The sequence below is a fragment of the Podarcis erhardii genome (genome assembly GCF_964252035.2).
Source record: "Podarcis erhardii genome assembly, chromosome: 4".
NCBI lineage: Eukaryota > Metazoa > Chordata > Lepidosauria > Squamata > Lacertidae > Podarcis > Podarcis erhardii.
Genome location: NC_138508.1, coordinates 56,600,959 through 56,627,644, shown reverse-complemented (window position 1 = coordinate 56,627,644; position 26,686 = coordinate 56,600,959). Strand labels below are relative to the sequence as shown.

General features: G+C 42.2%; 1 protein-coding gene and 1 long non-coding RNA gene across 2 annotated transcripts in view; one reads left to right on the top strand and one right to left on the bottom strand.

The window, feature by feature from the left end:
* LOC309340541 overlaps positions 1-26,686 on the bottom strand; it is a 51,204-nt gene that overhangs the window by 3,637 nt on the left and 20,881 nt on the right. Inside the window, exon 2 of the long non-coding RNA XR_014156055.1 lies at positions 7,388-7,457. This is a non-coding gene — a long non-coding RNA (uncharacterized lncRNA). The remainder of the gene's footprint in view (positions 1-7,387; positions 7,458-26,686) is intronic.
* The window catches only part of DSCAM (DS cell adhesion molecule), a 336,030-nt gene that overhangs the window by 302,173 nt on the left and 7,171 nt on the right, over positions 1-26,686 (top strand). The window contains exons 31-32 of the mRNA XM_081859359.1: positions 453-650; positions 5,115-5,417. Coding sequence (XP_081715485.1) covers positions 453-650; positions 5,115-5,417 — 501 coding nt within the window. The remainder of the gene's footprint in view (positions 1-452; positions 651-5,114; positions 5,418-26,686) is intronic.

The following is a 26,686-nucleotide window of genomic DNA, read 5'->3' as shown; positions in this document are numbered from 1 at the left end:
AAAAATCCTCAAACAAAATTTAGTCCACATGATACAAAAAATGATCACTTGCCTGGAAATCAAGCTTTGTCAAAGAAAAATGAACCAATAATGCAGGTGCAGGAAACTTTTGACCCTCCATATATTGCTAAACTACAATTTCCTTCACCCCCGACCATCAGCCATGATTGCTGGGGCTGATGGGAGTTGTAGTTCAGCACAATCTGAAGGGTCAAAGGTTTGCCATACTTGCAATAATAAAAGTTTAGAATAGCTTTGAAACTTATATATCATAGATGCTGATAGAAATTGATAATAAATGCATATGCCTACAGATAGGCCCCACTGATATTCATTTCCACCCTGAGGCTCCATCGCTCAGCAGTAATTCTATTCAGCCAGTTGCTCAGCTTCTTTTCTTGACTAATCAAGTATTCAGTGCCAACACTGAATACTCTGTGTTTTCACTGCAGATCCTACAACAAGGAGGAATGCAAAAGCTGGGCCCACAGCTCGCAACAGATATGCTAGCCAATGGACTCTCAACAGACCTCATCCCACAATATCAGCCCACACCTTAACAACAGACTGGAGGCTACCAACACCCAGGGCAGCAGGGTCAGTGGATAAAGAAAGCGACAGCTACAGTGTCAGCCCATCACAAGATACAGGTATAATCTTTGTTCCTAGACTTCAGATTCAAGACAACATTATAATCAGAACAGGACATTTGCTGTATTTGATTTAGCGTATTTGATTTTAGCTGAGCACCCAACCAGATACGACAATAGATGCATCTTTACATTTAACCCTTAGAGCTGTTTCCACATGTTAATAGCAGCAGGCAGAAGTTGGAGAGGGCTTGTATTTAGTGGGATAGCAGAAGAAGGGGGAGATTTAAATTTTCTCCTGTGCTGAGGACCTGAGGAAATGTTATCTTCTGAAGTTGCTGTTGGCTTTGGGAAGAAATTCCCATTAGTACCAGGGGGGGCTTTCCCCTAAAGCAGTGATGGGCCTCCAGCTGTTTTAGGACTACAACTCCCATCATCCCTAGCTAACAGGACCAGTGGTCAGGGATGATGGGAATTGTAGTCCCAAAACAGCTGGAGAGCCAAGTTTGGCAATCACTGCCCTAAAGCAAACAGAGGAGGGATTTTCCTCAGGACTGCAGTAGGACAGCATTGTGGAGACCCAAAGAATACAGCATGATTAAACCTTATGTTCTTCTTGCATGAGCCCTGAGACTTGCTCTCACTGTTACCAGGTTGAATTTTTGTAACTAAAAAATCTGACCACACCCTCATCCAAAAGTGCATATACTAATACTGTACAGTGGTACCTTGGGTTACATACGCTTCAGGTTACATACGCTTCAGGTTACAGACTCCGCTAACCCACAAATAGTACCTCGGGTTAAGAACTTTGCTTCAGGATGAGAACAGAAATTGTGCTTCAGCGGCGCAGCAGCAGTGGAAGGCCCCATTAGCTAAAGTGGTGCTTCAGGTTAAGAAGAGTTTCAGGTTAAGAATGGACCTCCAGAACGAGTTAAGTTCTTAACCTGAGGTACCACTCTATTGTTGAATTCTCCCCTTTGAATGAAGGGACACTGGGGACTTGCGTTGTCATTTGTAATATTTGTTGTTCATGAAAATACAGAATGGAGCACAAACAGAAGTTCTTTCAATAGTCAGCAGGTCCAAAGGGAACTGCTTTTGAGCCCTACTCCCCCAGCTGTAATTAACTCCAGCTAGAAACTCATCAAAATGGAAATTGCTGAAGGGGGTTCTCTCTCTTTCTGCCCTCTTCTTTAAGTTGGAGGGGTATCACCTTCTCCAAGATGTGATGGGTATCTCTTCAAATACTCAAGAAAGTGTTCTAGCCAGAAGGCTATATTCTATAAGGGTGGGGGAGAAATTCAAGCCAATTAACAATTAAAGGTGAACCTACCTAATTCACATTTAATGAAATAATACACAAACTGTAGTCCAGCCATGATTTGAAATGTGCACTTCTCTGAATTTCCAGCCAAGCAATTTGTACAAAATTGTATATACTGAAGTGTGCATTACAGTGCATATATTATGAAAATAACATGCAAAAATTTCTCTGCAGAACTGAATATATTGAGCACAATTCAGTATGATACGTGTCTATTAGGAGAAGTTCACACTAAAATCCTAGCAAATTTTCATGAAGAACTAATGGCAGCAATATACTTTGGAACAAATTTTGTGGGGGAAACCATCCTTCTGGGAGGATGTAGAACTAAAATGATTTGTGAAAGTTGTTCAATATGAATGAAAAAATGAGCTAGTCAGCTCTACAGTAACTCTTAGACTTGCCTTCCTGGGCCACCTGGCAGTCAGTGAACCAGGGAGGTAAGCAATAATGAACCCTTGCTTGAAGTGACAGTACCAAATGTCAATCAAAACAGCCATCCGAAGCCAATTAAGAAGCTCTGTCCAGACATCAATAGCTGGGAGTTATGAAAGGTCCACTCCAGTAGGTATCCAGCTATGCTTTCAAAACATTTCACTAACAAGCCTTATTATTTTATGGGCTAGATAGTGGGTATGGACAAGCCAGACAATCTCACCTGAGGCCAAAGAGGGAGACAATCTAAAAGTTCTGTTCAGGCATTTCATCATTACAGAACAATCATGATAATAAGCTTCAGAATGTGAGCTTTTAAATACGATGTTTTCAATACTAACCTTGGTTCTATTAGGAAAGCCACATTCTACAGAAATTTTGCTCCTTCCTACCAGATGAAATGGGACGCAGGTGGCACTGTGGGTTAAACCACAGAGCCTAGGACTTGCCGATCAGAAGGTCGGCAGTTTGAATCCCCGCGATGGGGTGAGCTCCCGTTGCTCGGCCCCAGCTCCTGCCAACTTAGTAGTTCGAAAGCACATCAAAGTGCAAGTAGATAAATAGCGGGAAGGCAAACGGCATTTCTGTGCGCTGCTCTGGTTTGCCAGAAGCGGCTTAATCATGTTAGCTCCCTTGGCCAATAAAGCGAGATGAGCGCCGCAACCCCAGAGTTGGCCACGACTGGACCTAATGGTCAGGGGTCCCTTTACCTTTACCTTACCAGATGAAATAATGCTGTTGAAATGAATTTTAGTGTGATTACTATACTAGAAAAATGCTAGATCATTATGATATTCACCATTCCCTTGTTACATGAGGACACACCAAGGATGGACCACCAAGGCCTTTCCTTTCCTACAACAGGGTTGCCTGCATTTATTGCCACGATGTGATAAGTCCGGCTCCATCTGCACTATGCATTTAAGCAGTATTGTAACACCTGAAATAGCCATGGCTTCCCCCCAAAGAATCCTGGAAACTGTAGTATGTTAAGGCTGCTGATAGCTGTTAGGAGACTCCTATCCCCCACCCAAACATTTTCCTCCCATCTAAAATTCCTGAACCATCTACTAAGTATAAGAGGTTAAGCTCACATCTCAGTATGCTTTGTATGAAAAAGTACCTGAAATGAGATAATTTAAGAAGTTCTGTTGGAGGTGAGATGAGGATACATTTTGTGCATATAAGTTCATTTGCGTCAACTAAATTTATGTTTCGAATAATGCACTGATAACAGGAGGAAACAGCTGCACAACTCCCATTAATGTTAATGATAGTGGTGCCTGAATCCCAAAACCCATTTTTACACATTCACATTTGTAGTTATGCTGTGTGGAATGGGCAGACTGACTTGGAAGGGCCATAGCTTAATGGGTTAAGGCATCTGCTTTGCATGCAAATGGCCCTGCGTTCATTCCCTGGCATCTCCAGGTAGCGCAGGAAGAGATCTCAGTCTGGATAGCTACTGTCAGTGTAAACAATACAGTGGACGCTTGGGTTGCGAACGTGATTTGTGCGGGATGCATGTTTGCAACCCACAGTGTTCGCAACTCGCATCTGCACGTCTGCGCATGCGCAAAGCACAATTTAGTGCTTCTGTGCATGCGCAACTGCCGAAGCCCGGAAGTAACCCATTCTGGTACTTCTAGGTTTCGGCAGTCCGCAACCCAAAAAAACGCAACCTGAAGTGGCTGTAACCCGAGGTATGACTGTACTGAGCTTGATAGACTGACCTGGTGTAAAGCAACTAACAACAAGATAACAGAACAGAAGCAGGAAACCTGCAGGCCATATTTTGTGTCTGTGTCTGTGTCTGTTGTCTCACTATAAAAATGTTATGAAGGGGTTTTTTTGGGGGGGGGGAGGCTGTATGCAAGATCCTTCTAACCCCTGGATCCAGCAAGTGTTAAATTATAAGCCAGGCTAGCTTTCTGTGTGGAGGTGATAGCCTGGGTGATGGGCCATTAAGGGAAACAAAGGAAAGGGGCTCTGTGAGAAGTGGCAAATGGGTGGGGGCCCAACCCAGCATGCTGTTAGTTCGAAGGAAGAAGCCTGAGTTTAGAGAGTTGGAGAGACAGAGAGCAATGTTTGACAGCAGTGTTTCATGTCTGTTTGAATCCAAGGCTGTTTGAGAAATAAGACCCTTTTGTTTGGGTGTTAATGCTATGAACCCCTCCATTGTAGGCTCAGGTTGTATATATGTGTAAATAAACTATATATTATAAAGAGGCAACATTCTCCACTGGCCTCATTTCTAAAAGGAAACACAAACCCTGGGTATGTGCCTGGAAACCCTGGAATCTTGCACCTCTCTGAGACTGGGATGATGTGCAACAATAACAATTCACCACAGGAGCTTCATTACATGAAACGTGTGTTGAAGTGTGAGAAAATGAGCACAACAAGTACTGTTCTCTGTGGGCTGCAATTGTCCCTTCTGTCTCGTATTTAAATCTGGAATCATAAAGAGGAAAAGGTGCTAATGGAAACAAAAATATTTACAGCTCTTTCACTGCTGAATACCCTCTTTTTTCCCCCTCCACAAATAAAACATGATTTTTGTGATGCAAGTCCAGAAAACTGCCAGGAAAGCATAGCCTTTTTACCTTCCTATACCAGAATGTTCTTATTGCCCAAGCTGACCAGTGTGTAAGAGCTAAATGGTGAACTATGGAATCATCCCTGTAGTGGACTTTGGTGGATTAAAAACCCATGCTGAAGTGATTGCCTGTTCTTTCTTTCTTTTGCCCTCTGGTGTTTAGACCGAGCAAGGAGCAGCATGGTCTCCACAGAAAGTGCCTCCTCCACCTATGAAGAGCTGGCAAGAGCATATGAACACGCCAAGATGGAAGAGCAGCTGCGACATGCCAAGTTTACCATCACGGAATGCTTCATATCAGACACATCATCAGAGCAGCTTACGGCAGGGACTAATGAATATACAGACAGCCTGACCTCAAGCACCCCATCCGAATCGGGGATTTGCAGGTTTACTGCATCGCCTCCCAAACCTCAGGATGCAGGACGCGTGACGAACATGGCTGTTCCAAAGGCACATCGGCCAGGTAAGTGCCTTAGGACACTCTGCTAATTCCTTCCGCTCTCAATTACATCCTGTGGATGTTGCGTTTTGAAAATTTCTTAACGGAAACGAACGTACTTAACAGTTCTATCAAATATTCACAAAGCGCATGCATATTGTTGCTTTCGCATTTTGTTAAGCAGAGGTGTAAGCTCAGAATGAGCAAAAGGCAGTCAACCTGACACCAGAGCCTCAATATCTCACCATGTTTTGATACCATGAATATCAATTTTTTAAAGCACACACAAATAATCCAAAGGCTTTTTAAAAGACCTGAATAGACACTTGCTTTCCCCCCACCCACCATTTTTGTCAGGGGGATAAAGATTTTCAGCAATCTGAAAAAATATTCCCTCCTTTTGGGTAATTTTTCAGCACTATTTCAAGAAATGTTTGTTTATTCATTGGTTATATAGTGTTGTGTTGTCATACAGTTCCCTGTCTGATCTTGTTTGAATTAGGTCATACATGTGAAGGAACCGAATACTAGTCAGAGAAACAAAGAGGGTGTCACAATTTAAGTGTATTTCACCGGGGCGGGGGGACAGGTACACTAAAAATGCTAGTCTCTACCAAAATAAATTGTAAAGTGTAGCTCTAGGCCTTTTCTAACGTGACCTGATATTGGTCAACTGCTACTTTCCTCATGGCTGGACCAGGCACAAACACCACAGAAGCCTCCTCTGAGTAAGGAGGACAAGGAACAGTGGTTTCCCACTGATGGCCCCACTTCACAGGGCAAGACTGGAGTAACTGTGCTCCCCAAATAGAGGAGAGCCAATAGGTCAGTATTGATCTTGTCAAGCATACAATCAAGGGCAGACAGCAACATATTTGGGAGGGGGCAATTCTATCTGTCGAGGGGGGTGTCTCCTTTGCCCCTGCTCCATTTATTACATTTTTGGTACTTAACTGCAGGATCTCCTCTCTTCATAAATAAAAGACAATGTGACATAGCAGTTCCTTTTCACTGCCCTCAAGAGAATGTTGGAAAAGTTCACTGACGTTTACTGCAAATAGAAGCAATACATTTTCCTGTCACTGTTGTTTCTTTCTTTTGCATCCATCAACACCAAATTATTATAGGTAACTGGTGTATAGGAAGTAAAAAATGAAAATGCAAAAAATCCAGAGACTAGAATGTCTTGAGGGATAGATAAGGAAACAGCATATGAATCCCTTCAGATCATTTGTGGCCCAAGTTATTATTCACTTTATGGCAGAATTAGATGGCTGTTTCAGCTTGTTCCAGTCCAATTCCTAATAGAACAAAATTGCTACTGATACTTTCTCCTTTCATTATGTATTTATAAAATGTCAGAGGGGTGTATACAATGCTGGTTCTCTGTTCAGTAGATACTGAATGGTATGTCAATTTAGGAAGAAAGGGATTTAAGGGGTTGAGATTATTCTGCTCTCTTGTTTCAGACACACCATAGTTTTAGTAAATTTCCTCATGCAAGTGGGTTTCTGCAAGATTTTTTTAATGTCTGTAGAATGCTTTATATAATCTTTCATATAGTGCTGTTCCATGCGTGGGACTAAACTAGATGTCCTCTGTCTGGTTCCTCTTCCCCTTTCCAGAGTAATAAAATACACCATGTTATGCCTTTATTTGACCCTGGTCCACATCACTGGCTACCATAGTGGGCAGAGAAATTGCACAATGTGATTGTGTCATGTCACACTATCATTACTACCCGCGGGGAAGAGGAAAGGAAAGTAGACATGGGATTGCATCAATAGGCCCTTGTTTTGGGTAACCTAGATCCACTTCCAGAAGTTCTAAGCTACTGTACTCCACTGCAAATGTATTACCTAGGATTTATGGACACCCTTAGAAGGAGAAAAAGAGACCACTTTCCAAAGTACTTTTCTTAAGGGTATAAATACTTGGTAATAACAATTGCAAATTAAAAAGAGAAATCCCTAGAGAAAATGTGAAATACATACCAAGAATCTTGTATAATAATATCCTCATTCACTTGGGATGATTATTAAAATCATGATCCAGCCATCTCATCTGTAATAAAAAATAAAATAAAAATAAAGTGACTCTCTTCCACGGGTATATTGCCTTTTATTATGAATTATTGTCTCTATCATGCTCACTTTTGAACTGCACGGTTTTCAGGGCTGTATACTTATAGCTGTGCAACATTTTCCATAGAAAGAGATTTTCCTCTGCCTTGTCTCAAATTATCTACTTCTCTTCTATAATTTATCCAAACAACAATTTGCTTCTTAGCAAGTGAATTATTGTGCATTTCTTCTAATATACATATCTGAATGAAAATTTGCCTTATACACATTTTTGTGGAAGCAATTCACCCTAATATAGTACATTTTTACATTATTTTCACTAACGGATGCACCTTCCCCAAATTTGCACATTTTTGTACACATTTTGGGCTGGACAACTATATTGCAATATTCAGAGAAGAGTGAAATTCAAAGGATAGCTGCGTTTGTTTGTTTGTGAAGGAATCCTTTCTCTCTGTCTCTCACACACAAAAGCACATTTTTGAACAGGTTCTTTAGACATGTGTAAGAAACTCCTATGAGAAAAGAGGACAGGGTATGTAAGGTGGCCTGGTTTTCACAACCCATTAAACCATAATTAAAATGGACTCTTCAGTGTGGAAACATAGTATGTGGTATGTATTGTTGAAGAGTTCTCACTGCACTCATCCTCCGCTCTTATTCCCCCTGCACTGCCAGAAAACAAGCCACAGTGTGTCTTGTCATGACATCCCAACCTGAGGTTATGGCTTGTTTCTCTGTAGACAAACCACGAGCAGCAAGAAAGGAGCAAATTGGTTGCTGCTCAAGGTTTGTTTGGTTAGCTCTGGTTAGTTTCCCAGCAGTGCAGCAGCAGTAGGTGAAGAACCAAGCATGAACATTTGAGCAGTATAAACCAGTGTGCTGGGTTTTCACGTTAAAGCAAAGTTTGGTTCTAACTATGGCTCAGTTCATACATCACATTAACCCTGGTCCTGTGGTAATTTAGGGCATATGGTAGCCCATGTTGGCGATTTTCCTTAAAAATAGCTCAAAAACTTCATTTTTTGAGATTTTGCAAAAAAAACCCACAACTCAACAAAAATAATATAGCAACCCTAGGTTTTTTAAGTCCTGGCATTAGATAATTTCTAATAATGTAAGTTCTTACAATTCACCAATTCTTTGTCCTGCTTCTTATTCTGGACCACAGTGGTGTGTATAGTCCTAATATCTGGGCTTTCTTTTGGCACCTTTAGATAGTCACTTTCCCCCCTCCACTGAGTCCAACGTCCTTCAAAAGGAATCCATAAATTCTGTGTAGGTTTACCTTTGGGGGGTAATACCTTTGTATTTTCATGACGTTTACTGTGCATTGTTGCTGGTAGTTGACACACATTTGCTATATAGTACATATGACTTAGTGAAGTCTAACAAGCCAGGAAAAATTAAGCATGTATGTGTGTATCTCTTTTAGTTTGGCATTCTTAAACTACAGTAATAAAAAGTGAATAATGTTCCCTTCTAGTCAGCGAACAGATAATCTCTAACACAAAAGACAAATTGCTAGTTTGGTTCCTGTTGTGTGTTAAATAAACAATTCAAAAGCATTTGATATTTCTAAATGTTTTCATCACTTCTAAATCAGGCACATGCCCACAAAAAAGATATCTAGCACTAAAAATTCTCTTTTGTTCATGTTCAAATCTCCACAATCTGGAATATCAGAAAAATCCCTTGTGGAATTTACAGATTTGTAGACAGCCTTTTAGGGGGGGGGGGAACAATTTGCATTCAGTTCTGCTTCTTTGGTAACTTTTAAGCATATTTTGCACTAGGAGAAATAAATTTATTGCACATTGATACCAATTAGAAACACTGCAGTAAATTCAAGCAATAGTACAAACATTAGAAGGTTGATTCATGGTAAATTGTAAATAACGTCTATAACATTTTTACTGTGGAGCAGCTTAAAATAAAATAGAGGCACAGCTCTAAATCTGAACTAGGGAGATCTAGGTGCAAATCTCTACTCAGCCACAAAGCTCAGGAAATAGTGTGTGTCTCTGCCTGTTTTACAGGTATGTGAGGATGAAATGAGATGATCGTGTGTACTCCTGAGCTGCTTCTGCCAAGGGTAGGAAGCAAATGAAAGAGATAAGCATTATTTCCATTATTGATGGAATTCCCTAACCAATTTTACTTTGTTATGTCTTTTTACTTCATTATGTCCAATGCAGCTTTGTAGCATCATCTATACATCAATGACCATACAGACCCACTGGGTGAAGTAAAGTGTGAGAGGATTTTAGTCAATTTTCTTATTGATACTTTTATTCAGCAATTCAAATATATAGTTGGTCTTTGTTTACCACACTTGCCGCCCCTCCAAACTGAGAGCATAAGACTGTCTGACTGCTCATCCTTCCTCCTCCACATGCACACGTGCCCCCCCCCAAAACCCCACACACATTATGTGTGACTGCAACATAATCACACCTGGTTAGCATTTCTCAGTTGATTTAATTTTAACAACTTGAAATGCAGGGAGTTATTTAAAATGTGCATTTATAGCACTATATCTCTGAAGCCTGACTGCAATTTCCACATCTTAAAAGCAATCCTAATTGCCTAATTAGTAATGTATTGTACATGTCATCCAATCCATTCTGAGCCATTTTCTCCTCAGAGGTCAAATCAAGAGAGCAGAACCTTATTTTCTCTCCCAGACAATTTCGTTCCAGTTGCATTATTTTTCAATACCTGTGCTTTGTTGCAGATAGTATTTAAGACACTGCATCTAACTTGCCTAGACTCCACTGCAGTTCCTTGCCTGTGCAGACTATTTATGATCTGATGTTTGCTTTTATACATGCAACAAAATCAGTTAAATGAAACCGCTTAGGACACTTGAAACCACAAGACCATGAAATTAGCATTTACTTTTTTAAACTGCAGTGAAGCACCATAAAAATGAAATATTTAATTATTCAGTACATTTCGACCACAATTACATTTGCCTACGAGAAACCAATAAAACCAGCAGGAAATGGTTTCCAAATCTTATAAAAAATCATACCCTGGAACCACTGCTGTTCTCCTACGTAAACAAATCAGATTCCTCTCTTGCCAACATTTTTAGATTATTTGCATTAGGAACTACCTACTCTGTTCCCTACAAGTGAAGATGTATGGGCTGATTCAATAGACTGGGTTGTGGTGACTTCCTACTCCTGTCCTCAGTCTGATTAAGCTTCCTCATGATGCTATGACACCACACCACCAGCAGGAACTGTGGCTCACTGGCATTTCAGCTCAGTACTACATAGCAGGGTCAGGAGAGATCTCCTACTTCATCCCTGGACAGCTGCTTATCCAGTTGGATAAACAATGCTGGTCTAGAGCAGGGATGAGGGATGCCCTCCATTTGTTTTTGGGCTCTACTTTCCATCAGCCTTAACCAGCATAGCCAATGATCAGCAACTGGCACAAATAGTACCACAAATTCAGGAGTACCACAGGTTCCCCATTTGTGGACCAGAGGAACCGGTGGCCTGATGCAGTAGGCAGTTCCAATTTTGGTGGGAAACAAGGGGTGTTGAATTCTGAACCTTACTGAAACAATGTAGGCTTTCCTCAACTGCTCTAGGGGAGAAGTTACAAATTCAGAGGTGACATTAATCCTAAACTTGGCAAACGAAGTACACTGTGGTGGTTCAATGTTAGTTGCCAAGAAACCTTATACTCCTAGATTTACAAGAATTTATGCTCAGCACAGATTCATTATTGCTCCTGTGGGTGATAAAATCCCCTTGGACAGAATGGGTAGAGTGGTACCTGCCTCCGTGAAGAGCTAGGTAAGTATCTTTACATGGCAAGACATCACAGTGGGCAGTTGTTGCCGTAGGAATAGTAGATTGGTCATTGCTTGAATCTGCTAGGGTCTGATAGCTACTGTCTATAGGGCTAAGGTAGGCTTACTATCTTGTACTGACACACAACAAAGATTATTCTGTTCCTGGGGAAAGAGGCTCATAGCAGTCTTTATGGCTGATCTGCATTCTGCTTGCTCAAACTAAATCAGTTTCAAGAGTGAAAAGCCCAAGGAGGCAGAATTTGAGTAACATGCATTTGGACCAAAAACCAAAATCCCAACTTTGATTAAATTGGTCCAGCAGTTTTCGCATCCTGCTCCTGCTTCCTTTCCACACTGATCAAAGTCTTCCCTGGCAGAGGTTTCCCAAACTGTGGTTTGTGGGCCACCAGTGGTCCATGAGTTTCATGCAGGTGCTCTGTGGTATGTCTTTGTACTTGTGGCTGAAGCCATCCCTTTAAATATTCATATTGGTTTTTAATTGCATTTTTGTTGCTGCCTTTATTATTTTACAATTGAGTTCAATGGAATTCAAATTGTAATACAAAATGTAAGAAATAAAAGCAGCATTAAAAAACATACAGCACCCTAGAACACTGCATCACAGTTGCTACAACAGGCAGAAAAAACATCAGGCCGTTTGCCAACACCCTCAGCAATTTTCAAGTTGTCCATGGGGAGTTTACGAACCACTGTTCCAGGGAGCTTCCTCAATGGTGAAAGGTTTAGCGTTGACTCGTTTACTCACTTTTTACAACAAAACTACAAGATGCTGTAATCAAATAATTGTCCTCTGTTTCCCATGGCTCAACTTTTCTCAGATTGTATATATGATAAACTAACATGATACCTGCAGGCGTGGATGGCTGTAATGCTACTATTCTTTCTTTTCCAAGCTGTGTGCCAAATTTGGCATGCGCAGTGGTGTTGTCAGCAAATCTATCACTACTTAGCATGCCTTCACCATTAAATTTCTGATCAGTGCCATTTTATTACTCTTTTTGTATTTACTTTTTTTACAGTGCAACCCTAACCAAGTCTACTCAAAAGTAAATCCTACTGAATTCAATGGGACTTACTCCCAGGCAAGTGAAGTTAGGATTGCAGCCTTAGAGTGCAGTCCAAACCTCCCACTACCAGCAGCAGGACTTCGTAGTCTTTTTAAAAATGTCTGCCTATGTGACTTGCCCTTCCTTGCTTAGGAATTGCCTTCCTCACTATGTATTCTGGTAGATACATTTTCTCAATAACTTTTTTCAACTACCAAGTCTAAGATATGGAGCACGCAATTAATTCTTGCTATAAAAATCCAACAGCATTTTTAGGGGACCTAATCTTTCAAAATGCATCCATGAGCCCAGAAATAATTGTAAAAGCTTGCACTTTTTGTTCTTGCATCATCATTAACATCATTTTATTTTCCTTTTGCAAGAATTATTAGCTGCATTAGACCATTTGTCAGAACAAAGTTGCTGTGCAATGCTTACCTGTCCTTATGACTGGAAAGTGCAGAGATATCTCTTATTCACTCGTCCTACCTTTGGCTAAGACTGGGGTTAATAGGATTGTCTCATTATTAATCATTGCACCAGGTCACCTTCAGAGTTTGCAGAATTGCATGCACATCATGCCACAAATCCTACAATCCTTAATGACCCCTTACTTGCTCCTCTGACACTAAAACAAATTAATTTAGAAATAAATTCTCATAAAATTTCTCCTAACCTGAATTTACTTAGAAAAACTCAGTTATATTATCTTAATTTGAACTGGGACGCCAACTTGGGCCCCAGATTATGGGTGCCCAGTGGCACACGTGACGTAATGTGATGTCATGATGTCACATTGTGCATGCCACGGCATCCCCTGAAAGTCACGTCCAAGGCCCCATGAGGCCTCAGACACGAATTCCAAGGCCCTGTGAGATCTCAGGTGTGACTTCTGGTTTCTCCCGGAAGTTGTGTTAGAGGCCTCATGAGGCCTTGGACACAACCTCCAAGTCCCTGCAAGGCCTCTGGTGTGATTTTGGGGCCTCGCAAAGCACCAGAAGTTGCATCAGAGGCCTCACAGTGTGGGTGCCAAGCACCCACACACAAAAATGTAGTTGCCCTGGACCCAGGGCCCCCTATAGTTGGCACCAGTGATTTGAACACCTCACTCCAATTTTGTTTAATCTGCACTGGCTTCCTTTTTGAGAACAATTCAAAATGCCAGTTCTTTATAAACCCCCAAGTCAAGGTGAGCAACCTTTTTTTGCTCCAGAAGGTCACATGCAGCAGTGGGTGGATGGCTGGGAGCTGCACGCCAGTAAGCGAGGCCATTCACATACACACACACACTCGCAGGAAAGATGTGCGTGAGGAGTGTTAACCCACCCCTGAGGAGTGGAAACCTTGCTCTGCCTTCCACCACCTTTGGAGGTGCTATTGGCTGCAATATGAGACAGGAACATCTCTATAACGCATTCAGGTTGTGGACCCTCTTCTCTTGATGGTTCCCTCCTTTTAAATCTTAGGCCCTTTATTAGATCTGGGCCACATGCAGTTCCAGAGTATTGTTACATGCCACCCCAGTCTCTGAGCAGTGTGAAATTATGATTAGTCTGGCACTGATTAACTATGCACATGAGCAGAGATTATTAGTTCACATTTTCAGGACTGAGCCATGCATTGCAGATATGTTCTGCTGTGCTTTAACATGCCCTGGCTCAGAGGAAACAAGCAATTCTTTGTCTGTTGGTTGGCACACTTTGTTCTTTTAATTTAGAGGAAAGCATTTTGGATAAACTGATTTGGGGGGAGAGGAAAACTTTATGCAGCTGGAAGCAAGTTTTCCTAACATTTGAAAAGCTTTTTCGTTTGTTTGTTTTTTTTTTTTTTTTTTTTTTTTTTAGCAATGGATGTGTTGATGTAAGCAATACATGACTTCAGAAACTTTTTGTCATGTGGTATGACTAACCCCCTTTTAAAAAATAATAATAATGAATTAAACCTTATCTGGAAATCATACTAAGACCCTCTTACAGGGAAACTCTTTCCCTGTCCCTAGTGTGGAGAGAATAATTGATACTTTTTTGTTTTGTTTTTAGAGAGAAAGGGACAATGGGGCTCTGCACATGTGGAATAGGAGAACTATACAAGCCCTATTGCGATGAAAACAGCAAGCTGAAAAATTGCAGCCCTACCAAGTCAAAATGTTACTATCTGCCACCGAAGCACACCAAACAGTACACATATGGGAGGAACTCAACATAGCACTAAGGAGATCACTCTGTCAGCTTGCTTGATGGAATGAACTCTCCTCTCTGTCACCCCACCCCACTCACATGTGCTGTTCTCACATGCCAGTGGTGGACATGCAAGGGGGCAAGAGTGGGGGGAAGCTCAGTTGCCCTAGCTCAAGTGCTTGCGCAGGCTTCCACTAGCAGGACCTGTTTATTTAATCTGGCCCTATGTTGTAAACTGGACACAGGTGGCACTGTGGTCTAAACCACAGAGCCTAGGGCTTGCTGATTGGAAGGTCAGCAGTTCGAATCCCCGCGACGGGGTGAGTTCCTGTTGTTCGGTCCCTGCTCCTGCCCACCTAGCAGTCAAAAGCACGTCAAAAGTGCAAGTAGATAAATAGGTACCGCTCCGGTGGGAAGGTAAACGGCATTTCCGTGCGCTGCTCTGGTTCACCAGAAGTGGCTTAGTTATGCTGGCCACATGACCTGGAAGCTGTACACCAGTTCCCTTGGCCAATAAAGCGAGATGAGGACGCAACCCCAGAGTCATCCACAACTGCACCTAATGGTCAGGGGTACCTTTACCTGTATGTTGTAAACATAGCAGAAAGCAGAACAGTCCTCCTCACAGCCTGATTTTGTCATTCCATGTTTACTCAGAAGAAAGTTCACTATATTCAGTGGAACTTACTCCTACCTAAGTGTGGCTAGGGTTATGGCCTTAGACTGCTCATTCTTGAGATTTGTATTACCATCCCCCCCATCATAAACAGCCTTAAAACTTGTAACTGTTCCCTTACCTTCAGCAGTAATTTTTTTAATATATGACCTAACATAATGTTTTGCTCCAGTACTTCCCTTCTGAAGAGACAATAAAGCAGGCTCTTTATTATTGCTTGCTGCTCTCTGATCCCAAGCTTGAAATGAACAGGAGGGGGCAAGGAGGGCAGAAACCTTATTTTGCAGGACTCATTGTGACTATAAAGAAACTACTCAGCACAAGGGATAGAAATACGACGGTCACGTTAATATAAAAACAATTTGTTTCCAAAAATTAATTCTGCAAGTCAGGCAAAAGAGATGAGATACTGCTATGTTTTCATTCCAGCTTTCTTTGTTTTAGTAGTATCATTTCTTATGGGTGGAAACTATTTGGGAGTCAGAAATCCTTGGTAATCTTCTGCCACCAATAAATCAATATCTACCTCCCCTGCTGCCTGCTTCAGCCACTTCTACAACACCACTGGCTTTTAAAAACACACACTTTGAAATCACATTAACTTATATTCATAATTAGCTTGTTTAACGGGGGGGGGGTGTGTTTCTTTTTAATTACACAATTTTAAATACACAGTTACGCTTTGCTTGAACAAAAAGAATTCTAGCCATCCAAATTAGGCTGAAGATCCGACATAATTGCTAAGGGAGTGTTGAGTCTTCTCGAGTTTTCATTAGTTAGTACCATCTGTCATCCATCGCTGTGTGCTGCCTGAGCCATTGTGTTTTGCTCTCCACCGTTGCAGGCTGCATGATTTGTCACCTCGATCCATTTTCCACCTAAATATCAGCCTTGCTTTTGTATTGCCTCAGATACTCCTGCGATCTGAGAATCATGGATAATATGTTACTTCGTTGCACGTTGCCTGGCAGTGAAAAACCATCCCCAGGACATTTGTGTTGTGAAAGGCATATTGATTCTCTCTCTCTCCCCCCCCCCCAATTATCATCACCATTTAGGGAGAATATGAGGTGTGCTAGGGAGGAGCAAGTTGCTTGTTGTACTTCTGTACATACATATCTGTATAGGGTGTTTATTTCATTCCCTTCCACCCACTCAGCATTACAGCAGAACATTCAGAAGCTGTCCCAAGATTCTAATAACCGAAAACCTGTGAAATGGATAAATTCGGTTCTTTAGCTGTGCATTTCCACTGTGTGGTTTATAAGGCAGTAGCTTTTTCTTTCTTTCTTTTTTCTTTTAATCAAGTCTTGATTTGCTTGGAGCAATTTGGAGATTGATTCAGCTTGTCAACCTTGTTTCATAAAGGAACTGCGAAGCATTGAACAGTGATGAGAGAATGATATGAGCAGGCAAGTGCAACAGCATTGCAAGAGATGGCAGAGAAGGGAACCAGGTCGGAAGGATTGTTTTAAAAGCAGCAACTGGGAATCTCAAAATATTTCGCTTCGATGGAATGCAAAGCTCCAACATGGTTTCTGGCTCTATGTTTCTTTTCACAAGTTAATTCTAAAACATTTTGGGGATAGTTCAGTGGATAGCACATTAGACTCTTAATCTCAGAGTTGTGGGTTTGAGCCCCACGTGGGGCAATATATTTCTATATCAGACTAGATGACCCCCTTGGACCTTTTCAGCTCTATACATCACATACGTATTATAAAAATGTATTGCTGATAACCTGGGCAAGTCAGTGACACTGAGGCCTCTAACAGCCATATTACACCAGAACTGCTAATTAGGTGAATTGATGCAGTAATACATTGCGTGGACAGGCGGAGTCCCCAGATCCCGAGTGGTTCCCCCCCGTCATGTGGAATAACGACTCTAGACAATGTGCTATGGGATTAAATTGGCCACAACTTTATTAAATTTCAAATGTGGGTAGACCTTGGCTCAGGCATTGGGCGTTCTCCCTCCCTAGTCCCCAGCCGGGGACCTAGGGAGCATCAGGGTTATCCAGTGTGGGGGGGGGATGGGCCGGCTCTGGAGAACATATGTTCAAGCAGAGATAGCCGCCCCCGTTACGCCGCCGCAGGGGAGAGCAATGACGACCTTTCGGCGTACGCCCAAAGCATCCCTTCAAAAACCCCTTTAACGGGGAACCCTGGTATCACCGCCACAAACAGGAAGATGGACTAAAGGATTCCGCCCAAGGCCTGATACCGCCAAAGTTGTGACGTTTTGCTACGGGAAAGGCAAAACCTGCCAATGCAGGGAAATTCCTTTCCGGCCCTTTAACAGCGACCTTATCGTAGCAGCGCCCGCATACCTGTGGAGACAGGTTAACCTGCAAAACCTATGAAGAAAAGTTAACCTGCAAAAGAAGACATTAACTGAGGGTGGGTAGGGTGGGAGAAGCTCTGGAGCCAAGTGAGGATTACCAATAAAGATCCACCCTCTATTGTGTGGGCAGGTAATCCCTCCCCCTACCTGGCCTGGTTTCCCTGGCAACGCTTCCCCCCAGGTGGGATTGGACAACTCACTGGGGTAGGCGGGGACCTCCAGGTATCCCACCTGAGGGAAGGCAAAGCCTATGCTGATGGGGCCACTCCAGATCCAGGGCTGCACGCGTCCACGCAAAGGGCACCCCCCGTTTTAAGTGGGGAGCGGTCATTCTCAGTCAAGGCTGAATTAACCATTACACTGAGCACTCCATAGTATAAAGACCCCACAACACAGAAGCCACTTATATCGCTTACTTATTATGAATTTCAAGCGCACAATTTGCCTACCCTTGTTCACTACACCAGGCCCATTATGAATTCTGCCTAGCTCAGAAAATGAGGGTAGCATATGCATCATCTGACAAAATGACCCTTCAGAATTTGCACTGCAGTTCTCCAGCCAAGTAGTGTATACAAAAAAATGCATATACTATAGTAACATACGTGCAAGAACACATGTATTAGTAAAAATAACATACAAAATGGCATTAGGGAAAATTGCTTTGGGGGGGGGGAAACCAACAACAACCCACTGTGTATATTAAGCCAAATAGACTATTAGAATAAATTTTCACAAAAATGTTGATAGATGTTCAGGATAATTGGGGGGGGGGGCAGGTGTTGGGAATCCCCAAACTGATGTGTAAAAAGTGGAGAACTGAACTTAAGACTAGGAAAAAAATGAGAAATGGAGAGACACTGAAACTGATAAATTCACTCATCTCTAGTCATGATCCAGCAGTTGAAGACCAATGCTGTAGTGAAACAGGGTTAGTGTGTTAATACTGTGCAGTTGGGAGAACCAAGTGAGAAGACACAAAGGTGTGCGAGAGTGCCTGCCATAGTCTATGCATGTCTGATGGTTGGGGTGTGCATCTTAAGGAGCGTATTCTGAAACCCTTAGGTTACAATTCTGTATCGTTCTCCATGCCTATGACCTAATGATAGAGGTTTTCCATTTCTGGCCTGTGCCAGGGCCAAGTTTCTGCAAATCTATGGGACTTGGGAGTTACTGCATCTTCACGTTTTATATTATTGGTCATTTCTCTGATTTACACAGAAGATATTTACACAGAAGATATTTTAGCTTGTAGAACCTTGCTGCTTCATAAATGCTGCCAGCTACTGTGAACAAAAATTGTGCTGTTGGCATAACAGTATCAGCATAGAAAATTTATTCAGGAGTTTTGATGGCTTCACATTGCAGCTGTTTGGATACATTATCTAATTGTGTGGCTTGTATATAAACATCTAATTAAATCAGTGCCATGAGATATCTGCAGATTCTGTTCAAGTAAGAACGAAGATTGCAAACATTATTTATGAATGATGAGTTAATTTGATGAATTTTAACTATCATTTTGGTGGAAGACTGACACTCAAACACAAAAACCCACTAAAATTGCTTTATCAGAAATAATTGTCCCCCTAGTCTTCCTAGGCCAGTTTTATCCCACCTATAATCACAGGACTGATGGCCCTGCCTCTGGCTTACTGCTCAGGCTGCAGCTTCTATTTCTCCTCTACCTTTGGCCTCCAGAAGCCTTGTCACTCACTGCCATCTGACCCTTCCAGAACTCAGTATTGAGTGCCTGATAAACTGACACTTCATGTTTTCTTATTCCCTTGTATTTCCCCCCTATTCCTGCTATCTTTGTACTTCAGCCTCCATGACAGACAGTGATCAGTTTCATATCTGCATAGCAGGTTATGTATTTTCACCCCTCTGGGTAACAATGGACCCTGAGATCATTAGTAAAGCCAGTTGTAAAAGATGGCTATTTCTCAGCTTTGACAGTGACAGAACAAACAGAGAAATCCATTTAAACCTGTTTTTTGTACTATACGTAGTCATTCAGTGTATCCAAAGAAGGAACCAAAAGTACAAGTTGGAACACTTTAATTTCGATTGAAATGAAAGCCCACATACATTCTAAACACAATGTTTCTGTCAAACTATTATAGTCTCCTGAATTTGGACCTCAGCTTGACCTGACAAGTATTTTGGTTCACCTATTGTAGCAAATGAAGCACGTGATCTTGCTTTAATGAGATATGGCTTGTGAATTACTTTAGAAAGCTGTTACAGGATATGTAACCAGAAACAATTGTTTCCCTAGGAACAGTAACTGATGCAGCCTCTTCATAAGGTTCTCAGGTCAGTTACAGGTCTCGCTGCTAGGCTTCAACTAGGCTACTTTTCATTATGCTGTTCGCTTTTTCTTAAGTGGTTGGCTTCAGAGCAACATAAGGCTCCCTAACGATGAGAAGCATTAATTGGTACTTGCCTGAAGGAATGTGACATGATGACTATGGATGATACAATATACCAGCTAACAAGCATAATTCTACAAAACCCTAAGGATGAAGATCAAAACTCTCTCCATAGGGCAAATGGGATTTCCCCTCTGTACTGGTTCAGTAGGGTGACAGGCAAAAGCCAACTAATGGATGGGTTTTCTTACTATCTTTGGATATCTATTGGTGTCCAGAAACCATACATTTCATTGTTTGCTTCCTCAAAAAACAGCAAAATACGGAAACTACGAGATTGGATGGCAGGGTGTGTAATAAGAGGGGTTGTCACGAGAGCCAGTGTGGTATAGTGGTTAAGAGCGGTAGTCATGTAATCTGGGGAACTGGGTTCGTGTCTCCGCTCCTCCACATGCAGCTGCTGGGTGACCTTGGGCCAGTCACACTTCTTTGAAGTCTCTCAGCCCCACTCACCTCAATGAGTGTTTGTTGTGGGGGAGGAAGGGAAAGGAGATTGTTAGCCGCTTTGAGACTCCTGAAGGGGTGTGAAAGGCGGGATATCAAATCCAAACTCTTCTTCTTCATCATCATCATCAGGGAGCACACTCGGTTGGACTAGATTGGTGACATACTTTTTAGACATGCATCATTTCACAACACAGTAATTCAGTTTTACTAGCAAACCAGAAATTAAACTAAGCCATTTCCAGCCCCGGGACAAACATGGGGAGCATTAACTCGACACACCTACACACTGCAGCCAACACACTAACATGTTGCGAGACACAGTTTGGAAAGCTCTGCCATACACCTTCACCTTATTTTTTTAGTCCATGGTCCTTGTAGCTAGAAATCTGTTAGCATAAAGAAGAAATTCTTGACTTTTAGCACCAGTAGATTAATTAAGAAAACTAATACAACACATACTGTCAACACCATTCAAATCTGATCACTGCTGAACTTAAGGAGACTCTGTTACTATAACTACTTTGTACATACAGTCAGTCAAGAAAGTTATGCCAAGCCATGCTAAGCCTTGGATTCTGAATATCTTCAAATTCAGATCATTCTGACAATGGTTGACCAGTTAGGGCCCATTTACTTGATAGCTGAAGCAGCATAATAGATCCTATTCCACTCCAGGTAGTGTTTAGAAGGTATTTTTCTATGTAGATTGGCAGGTGCCACCTGACAATTCCTATCCCATTAAAGGGTGTTGGCAGTGTGGTGTGTGTGTGTGTGTGTGTGTGTGTGTGTCAAGAAAGGCCACTCTAACTATGCCTAGATACAGACAACCCTTGCACCACACGTCTGTAGATGTATTACCTAATTCTTATTCAACAAGATAGGACAGATGAGCACAACATTTCAGGTGGTGATGTGAACACCATGATAAATTACATCCATGTGTCCACAAGCTATGTTTGCATGAGTGTATGCTCAAGCCTTGCCAGGATGATTCAGGTATGAACGACCAATGACTAAAGAGGTGACATTGTAGCATAACTGATAGGGGACGCAAAATCAGTCTGGCTGTATATACTAGCTTTAGTTAAAACGGTGCAAAGAGCAATATGTAACTGTGGCTGAAAAGTGATCTAGATCCCAGAATATTGGGTGGTACTTGCCAATAAAATGCTTACCAGACTTTGTTCCCAGTGGGATTTCTGCCAAGTTGTAATCGCTCTAATGGATCAGTTGGTAGAGCACGAGACTCTTAATCTCAGGATCATGTTAGGCAAGAGATTCCTCCATTGCAGGGAGTTGGACTAAATGACACTCATGGTCCCTTCCAGCTCTACAATTCTGTGATTTTATGTGTTAGGCAGGTAAAGGTACAGCTCCAAAAGAACAATTAGAAACTTAAAGTGAGCTCCTAACTGTTCCTTTGCAAGTAGGGCAGGCTGACTGCTGATTGGCATTGACAGCCAACCCTGTTGGGATCTGTTGCATTGCATGTTCTCCATTAAGAACTCCCCAGTACAAGTGAGGGGACACTGTCTGCAAAGCAGGGGGGAGGTTCAGTTGCAGGTGTGGTTTGAATCAAAACCATGCTTGCAAACAGACTTCAAAGGGACCCCTTAGAAGTTGTCACCTGACATAATAATGAGGCCAGGCGGGCAGCCCTAATCACCTGTCCAAGTTGGCCCACAAGGATGGAGCATAATGGCGATGTAAAGAATCTGGACCAACCCCAACATAGCTGGTAAGAGTCCCTAAAAGGTTGCATATGGTGTCCAGGAGGAACCTTGGACTCAGCTAGATTGGTAAAGAAAAGGTGATTTATATGCGTTGTATGTGTGATATAACATTGTGGCACCAGATGGTGATGTGGAGCCCATTTTTTCTCTACCTGATTTCCCTGTTTAAATTTACAAAGCTTTAAACTGAAACGCTTCTTTGATGCATCTAGATTCAGCCCCGTTTTTGCCAGAGTGGGCCACTGTTCTACAGCTTGGTGACTGTGATGTGGCAGGAGTGCTAAGGATTATTTCAGAGCTGACTGGTGGGCTAGGAAGGTGAATTGAGGTGAAGTTGCAGTGCCCAATATATGAAGTATTAGTGCAGTGTCTATCCCTTATTGAATTTTTAACCCAAACTTATTCCAGGAACACACTACATGGTTTCCTCTGTTCTCAAATGAACTCTAGTGGTAAATGAGCTTCCTTTGACATTTTGCATTATTAAAGAATTTCCATTCAGTGTATGCAGTCATCAGCAAGCTAGTAAAATGTAGGGTACATGAGTGATAAGTTTAATATGTTTCTATCCTTTATCAAGTGACCGGAAGATCAGTTTCGGCATGTCCTCTTAAAAATATATGAACCAGCTTGTGTGACGAGCCAAGAAGGGGAACAGAGCTTGTAGTATATGGTGCCTCTTCTATCATTCTTTCATGATTTATTTAGAATGTTTCCAAGATTCAAATGCAGAGTTCGTATTGATTTTACACAGCGAGATTCAGCTCACAAGTTCCCGCAACTTTGCTGCTGCATTAATGTAGAACTTTTAAAAGTCCTGTGATCTGTGGTGATGTGGAAACTGGCAGAATTGGACACCTACTGACTGCTTCTTGGGTTTGGACTATTTTTGTAGTGAAAGAACAATTATTTCAGCTGCAGCCACAATTTTGACATCCCTTGAAGAGTGTTGCCTAAGACGAAGTGAAGGAGGATCTGTAATGTTTACTTGTACTTTCTTACAGAGGGAAAAGTAAACTTGTTCAGCTGAAGATTTTGAAGCAAAATCTTCTTACGTTAGAAGATTCACCTTATTCATGGAAATAATCCATGTAGAGGTTATGGGGTCATAGTGTGTAGCCCTGCCCCATTGCTGCCAACAAAAGTGTTGGCCACACCCACTGCTGGACATGCTTTCCATGGCTATATGAAGGAATCGTATAATGCACCCAGATGCACATGTATAGAGCAGCTCCACATGAGGCGGCATCTTCATCCATCTGGGATTCCACCTTGAATGTTCTTTGTATGGTGTGCATGCTATGTGATATGGGGCCCAATCACATCAATGCTGAATGTGTAACTGCACGGCTGGCAGGCACATTGGTGAGGGAGGCAGAGAGAATTTGGGAATAGAAACTGCTGGGAACAATAGGTCTTGCTGAGAAACCAGCCAGAAACAGAGTCATTTTCAACCCCCACGATAAATAGGTGAGGACCAATGCAAGGGAAGATGTAACATCATTGGGTAGACTGACCACAAAGTGGGATGCCAGGGATGTTGGCCAGTGTTGATGTGGACCAGTCCATATGTGGGACCACACACACCCCATTACCCTCCTTTAACAAACTAACAAGCGACCCTGTGTCAGAGAGAGGTCTGCTATTTTTATCTCCTATGGGCAAGACTAAATGTTATGAGGCATGGAAACATGGAATTTGAAGGGTCCACAAAGGTCAGCTAAGTCCAACCCCTTGCAACACAGGAATCTTTTGCCCAATGTGGGGCTCAAACCCACGACCCTGAGATTAAGAGTCTCATGCTCTACTGACTGACCGAACTATCACTCATGATGCTAATACCTCCCAAAGATAAACACCCCCTTCTGCCTGGCCAGTTCTTCCCTACAAATCCTCCTCTCCACACATTTGGGTTGGCATGGCAAACACAGGCTTATGGAAATGCATTTGCTAAGCAGCACACAGTTTCATCCCCAAGGAGATTGGTACATTATTTGGTATGCAGTTAATTAAATTGTAGTAGGAAATTATTAGTTTTCAAATGCCTATTGCTTAATCGTCTACTCCGGGAATGACAATACTTCCAATTACATGGTCCCAGTGCAAATGTTGATGCATGCAGGAATGTGTGTGCAGTCCCACCAAACACTGGGCAAATACCTTCACTAGCTGTTCATCGCCAAACAGGTGTGCAAGTGGCATCCATTGTGCACACGGCGCTTAGCTGGATTCATGCCATGTAAATGTAATGGAACATTTCCATTTTTCATGGCACTTTCCAGACAAGGAAGCAATTCATTGACTGCTCACAAGCTTAGTCCCGGTGGAATCAGTCCTTAACTTAAGGTGATGTTATTGCCTATGTATACCACAAAATGTGTATTGGATGGACGGATGCTTATTGCTGCATATGCTTTTCTTATCCAAATGGAAAGCTCAAATATTTTAAGTTATATTAGAAAAACTGTCATTTCTGAATAGCTTTTGTAGTAATTAAGCCTCAGTTCATGAATTATTAAGCACACTCATTTTCAGTGCTCTTGAGTTGAAAGGTTTGCTTTCATTCCTAATAAAGCACACACACCACTGAAAAGAGGTAATTAGAGTATCAAAGCCAGTGAAGCATCTTATTACTTAAAGCTTTGCCTGGAAATGTTATCATTTGGCTGCATTGTCCTTTAGCAAGATCTAACAAATCTTACTTGTGCAGAAACTGGTAATAGTTTAGATTATGAAAATTGAACATTTTCCATATTTCTGGCTGTGAAATCTCCACTTTATAAAAAATTGATTGTCATAAGTTTTGATCTGTTCTGTTGATCAGACTTAATCTTAAAACTCCAGATGGAGCCCTATAATATTTATTTCCCTTCAAAAACACTTTTTGTTCCAACTCTGATCCTAACAAAAGGAAACATGTAATGCAAGATGAACAGCCCTCTTTCAGTATTGTTTTGTATTCAGTCCGTCTATAAGGTCCATGAGGCTTGGTGCAATGACAGGTCCATCAGCACATCAACTGAACTACCGTATTTTTTGCTCTATAAGACTCACTTTTTCCCTCCTAAAAAGTAAGGGGAAATGTGTGTGCGTCTTATGGAGTGAATGCAGGCTGCGCAGCTATCCCAGAAGCCAGAACAGCAAGAGGGATTTCTGCTTTCACTGCACAGCGATCCCTCTTGCTGTTCTGGCTTCTGAGATTCAAAATATTTTTTTCTTGTTTTCCTCCTCCCAAAACTAGGTGCGTCTTGTGGTCTGGTGCGTCTTATAGAGCAAAAAATACGGTAGTTGTTTTCTGGCCTACAAACTGACTCTCATAGTGGCACACAGGAGGAATCCAAGAGGCTTGCTCCTATTAAATCAGTCCATCTCTCTATATTGTCTATGCCGAATGGCAAAAGGTCTGGAGGATTTCAGGCAGGGAACCCTCCCAGCCCTGGCTGGAGATGGCAGAGATGGAACCTAGGGTCTACTGCATAGAAAACACATGAATCTTCTACCATTGGGCTGCATCCCCTCTTCAGAGGGGTCAGCTGGAGCTAACAAGCCAGCAACAGTCACTTTTTCTAGAAACAACATCATGCAAAACTACACCCACCAGCAATAAAGAGAGAGCCAGTGCAGCAAAAGGACCTCAGGTAAGCACCAGGGCAAAGCTACCCTGTGCACAAACTGAAAGAAATGTAAAGTGCCACATGAGTGCAGCCCTACCAGCCTGAGTATAGCAGGCACCTCTTATAATGGAATTGTGCCTGGGGGAGACTGTACTAAGCCATGATGGGTCCACACAGTATTCTGCTGCAGCACCATCAGCACAAACCAGTTGCCACATTATTACAGCCATGCATGAGACTGCATGCATGGCTACTGTTTGAGCAAATGCCATATTACTTGCAAGCAGTTACCAGGAAACAGATGTGAAAACAAATCTAAACACTGTTTGAAAAACGTTTGCTGCGCATAAAATAATTAGGATTTAAAATGGTAAATTGAAAAAGCACACAAAGCACAATTTATACCCTCATGTTTGTCATAATCAATAGAATCCCACAGCATCATCATCCACAATTTGTACTGCAAGTGTCTGCAGTAGAATTACAATGCATTGTTATAAATGAGAATCCATCTTAGTAATGAAGCTGTTGTGGCGATGGTCTCTTGTTCAATGCAGTTTTGAATCTAGAGGACTTGGGGATTATCAGCCTACATCAGGGGGGATCAGAGATGGCAAGAGGATTTCCTGGGCCTTGTACACTGTGCGTGGATTGGGGGCCCTGCCTCCCACTCCCCTGCAATTTATCGACAAAAACCTCTGCTTAAAAAGGTAAAGGGACCCCTGACTGTTAGGTCCAGTCATGGATGACTCTGGGGTTGCGGCACTCATCTCGCTTTATTGGCCGAGGGAACCGGCGTACAGCTTCCGGGTCATGTGGCCACCATGACTAAGCCGCTTCTGGCGAACCAGAGCAGCACATGGAAATGCCGTTTACCTTCCCGCTGGAGCGGTACCTAGT